This window comes from Gekko japonicus, unplaced genomic scaffold (assembly GCF_001447785.1).
Source record: "Gekko japonicus isolate JY-2015 unplaced genomic scaffold, Gekko_japonicus_V1.1 scaffold8453, whole genome shotgun sequence".
Classification (NCBI taxonomy): domain Eukaryota; kingdom Metazoa; phylum Chordata; class Lepidosauria; order Squamata; family Gekkonidae; genus Gekko; species Gekko japonicus.
This window is the reverse complement of record NW_015171760.1, coordinates 5,773-9,848: the sequence shown is the minus strand read 5'-3', so window position 1 is coordinate 9,848 and position 4,076 is coordinate 5,773. Positions and strand designations below refer to the sequence as shown.

At 46.0% G+C, this 4,076-nt stretch overlaps 1 protein-coding gene across 1 annotated transcript; it reads left to right on the top strand.

Moving 5' to 3' along the window:
* The first annotated feature begins 1,707 nt into the window (after positions 1 to 1,707).
* Positions 1,708 to 2,697, top strand: LOC107117875 (mas-related G-protein coupled receptor member H-like). Its single transcript, XM_015420038.1, has one exon. The coding sequence runs from the start codon at positions 1,708 to 1,710 to the stop codon at positions 2,695 to 2,697; it is 990 nt and encodes a 329-aa protein (XP_015275524.1).
* Positions 2,698 to 4,076: the final 1,379 nt, after the last annotated feature.

Sequence of the window (4,076 nt, the reverse complement as noted above, 5' to 3'; positions counted from 1 at the left end):
TACTTGATGGTGTAATCCTAATGCAAAGAAGAGTGGCCCGATCGTCACCAAGTGCGGCATCCTGGGGGTCTGCCTGGCTTCTTTCTACAGTGCACCCCCCCCCAAGGCACCCAGGACTCTTCAGCTGACCTCGGCGGCCAGGGGATGCCACCAAAGTATCCTGGAACCAGGGCCAGGCCCAGACCGGCTGCTCTCCATGTCCCCAGCATGGCTCTCCAGCTCAGATGGCCTCCCCATCTGTCACCAGGTCAGTGGGTCCCCGCAGTGCTCCAAGGCTCACTCTGCTCTCTGGCTGCCTGCAGGCTGCAGCCTCCTTCCCTCCCTCCTTTGCCACCTGCCCCCCCCCCCAGAGACACTTACTGGCTCGAGCTCCTCCGGTCTTTAGGGAATCCATGGCGGAGCCAACTCAGCCCTGCGATGACTGTTAGCACCCCACAGAATGCTGCGTGCAGAAAGCCTAATGCCACGCACCCATGGGGGCAGCCGGGAAAGTGCACGGCTCGGCCCAGGCATGCCCCCCCACCTCGCTTCCTTGCAGAAGGGGGCAAAAGAGCCTGTGCTCCTCAAGGGAAGGGGGTGGCAGCAGCAGCGTGTTCTTCCAAGTGCCTCTCCCCCCAACCGAACAGGGTGGGGCAGGGCGGCAGGTGGGCCAGAGTGGCACTCTCATCAAGCTGGTATCCAAGGCAACTGCCTAAATTGTGTCTATGATAGTCCGGACCTGATAGTCAACCATTCTCACAGGGACTCAAAGCATAGTGAGCCAGCACAATAAAAAAAAAGGAGACATTGAACAACCAATGCATTAGGCTTGTAGAAGTCTGGAACCAGATAAAACGGAAGGATAGCAGAAGTATTCACTTGAATCATTAAGCAGTAGTCACTCATGGTAGATATAAAGGGATACCATATTCAGCAAGACTCTGTGTGTGTAATCTAAGTCAAGTTGACTCGGTTTTCCACGTTCTCCTATACTGTCCCCAATACGATGATATAAGTTTTACTTTTTTAGACCCAATTTTATCTAATAATTTGGCTGCCTGGATGCTCTGAAGGTGCACCATCTCCTGAATGATTTGTCACCTGAAATAACTGAAAAGGTTGCCTTATTTCTAAGTTTGGTAATCAAGGACCGATTGCGCAATGCGGAGATGTGTAGATGCATATGATTGGCTCATTTCTCCTTGTTACCTCTTTATCTGTTTATGTTTCCTCCTGTAACCTGACATATGCCAATAAAGGTCTCTGTGTGTGTGTGCATTAAGCAGTACAAAAATTATAAAATAGGATCCTACATACAGTAAGCTATACACAGCAGTATAGAAAACAGTCCCTAATCATTTCGCCAAGTAAGTTTGTAAACCATTTTGTACAGGGCAAGCCTATTAACTTCTGGAATAATTCCATTTTGTATAGTTGGCAGAAAGTTAGGACAGTGGAAGCCCTCCTGACTTCCTAGGCAGGCTATCCCATAAGGTGGGAGCCACAGTGGAGCAACCACGACCCATTTTGAAATGGATCGAGGAACACGAGGCTGAAAACTTCAGCAACCCCAGCCTGAAACCTTTAGACATGTGTTTTCAAAACAAGAATTGAATTGTTCGTTGTTTCCTTTCTCCTAACAGAAATGTAAAGACAACTCAAGACCAGAATCCTGAAAGAAGAAACTGAACATAATAACTAATATCCAGCCTGACAACCCTTCCCATTATGGATGCTGCCCTGGATCATTATGGTGACCCAAGTTATACTTATTCTTCTTTTCCGAATGACAGTATCAATTATGGGAATGTTTCAGAAGAGATTTCATCTCGTAATACCACTGATTATGGAAGCCGCAACATTATCGATGATAGTGTAGGTATTCGTATCTCCATATTGGTCATCTGCATTTTCGGAGCTGTGGGGAATGGGATTGTCATCTGGCTTCTAGGCTTCTTCATTAAGAGGAATCCTTTCAGCACCTACATCTTGAACTTGGCCGTCGCTGATTTCGGGGTCCTCCTAGCAGCTACATTTCTTGTTGTTGGTTATTGGATTGTATTTGTTCATGCTACTCACGCTATATTCTTTATCTTCTTTTTCATATTCCTATTCCTAGCGACATACAGCAGTAGTCAATTTCTGCTGACGGCTATCAGCATTGACAGGTGTGTGGCCGTCTTCTTCCCACTTTGGCATCGATGCCACCGGCCACCGCATTTGTCCACCATTGTGTGTGCACTGATTTGGGTCCTCTCCTTCCTGCTTACTGCAATTACCTACACTCTCATGTTTCTTTATTCACATGACAAAAATATTGAACAGTCTTACCAGTTTTTTGTGAATTCCCTGCTGTGCCTCCCGGTCATAACGATTGCCACTCTGGCCCTTTTCATTAAAGTCTGTTTGAAAGCACGACAGCATCGAAGGGGGAAGCTTTTGACCATCATCTTGCTCACTCTTCTCTTCTTCCTCCTCTTTGCTTTCCCACTGAATGTCATAGAGATCCTCTCCATTTTCAATTACTTACCAATCTACTTAACACACAGTGCACTGCTATTGGCCTGTTTAAATAGCAGCGTAAACCCAGCTATTTATATCCTGGTTGGGAGACAAGGGAAGTCTAGACAGAGGGAGAACATGAAGATGGTCTTCCAGAAGGTTTTCAAGGAGGAAGAAACCTGTACTGAGGAAACCCCAGTTGAAACCCAGTTATAATGCCCATTCCAACCAGCAAAAGTGTCTTCCTTTGTCCCAGGCAGATTCCGTTAGAATTCTATGGCACATAAGGAAAACCGGTAGGATTATGACAGATTCTGTATCAACATTTTGAATTCTCTGTCTCTAGACAGCCCCCCTCTGTCCTTTGGGAAGGCATAACACCACTGCAACTAAGAAAAATGGCCTTAGAAAGACATGAGAGCTCTTTTGTAATCCTTCTTCACTGCCATAAACATCTGGAATCCAGAGATTTTCCTCCCACCAAGTCAAAACAAGTGAGCCAGTTCCCCTGAAACGAATCATTACCACACTCCTTTCTCCAGCCCTTCTGCTTTAATCCACCATGGATGGAAGCTCACCAGGGCCAGATTAAGGCCAACTGATGCCCTAAGCACAGCCCAACAATGGTGCCCACCAGCCCTTCCAATGCTTAACTGACAAGACAGAAGCAAATTGCTCACACCATGAGACAGGGGAAAAAAGTGATATCTGGCGACACCCTTACAGTTGAACGTGGCAGATAAGGATATTTACCAAAAAAATCGACTAAAATCAAGTGTGGCTGTGAAAACGTTAAGGGCATGATAGCTAGGGGGGAAACTTCTGTGCTCTTCCCCTTCCATTGGTGCCCTAAGCATGTGCTTATTTTTCTTAAGGGCTACTCCAGGGTTGAACGTCACAACCAAGCCATGCAACTCCCAGTTGATTTAATTCCCCAGCGCCCCTAGAAACATCTGCTTCCTCATTCCCATATTTCACCTTTTTTTCCCTTGGGGTACCTTGCACATTATGATCCTCGGTAGGATAGTTTGCTGAGGATACAACTAGACAGATGTAGGCCAATGTGAAATTAGAGAGATACATTTGGTACCTACTAGGCAAATTTAATGTATGTTGGTTGAGCAGACTTTTACCCTTTTTTAAACTGTAAGATCCTCTGTGTGCTTGCTCACACATAAGTGCTTGTTGAGTTGAGTGAGATAGAAAGCATGTATAGAATAGCAGACTTCCTCTTTTCCCTGAAAGGTTCATGTAACAAATGCTTCTTACTCCTGTTGGAAAATGTAAGCAAGTAACTAAGTAATTCTGTTGTTGTTGTTGTTGTTGTTGTATGGAAGTGTGTGTAGTATAGCCAGGAGATCCAAAGATTATCTGGCATCCAGGAGCTCTAGCTCTTTGGCATGATGCACCATAGGTGTCAAGCTAGGCTTAGAGTTGGACTAAGAGAGCTCCGAAAGAGCTGTGACTGACCAAAGGTCACCTAGCTGGTTTCATGTGGAGGGGTGGGGAATTGAATCCAGTCCTCCAGATTGACTGTTTTAAGACTGGTTAAGACTAACCAGGGTCAATGTGAGAGGACAGATCTGCACATTCCC

What these genes read in the sequence shown, in the direction of transcription:
- LOC107117875 (XM_015420038.1), top strand. Translation starts at nt 1,708, where the DNA reads ATGGATGCTGCCCTGGATCATTATGGTGACCCAAGTTATACTTATTCT.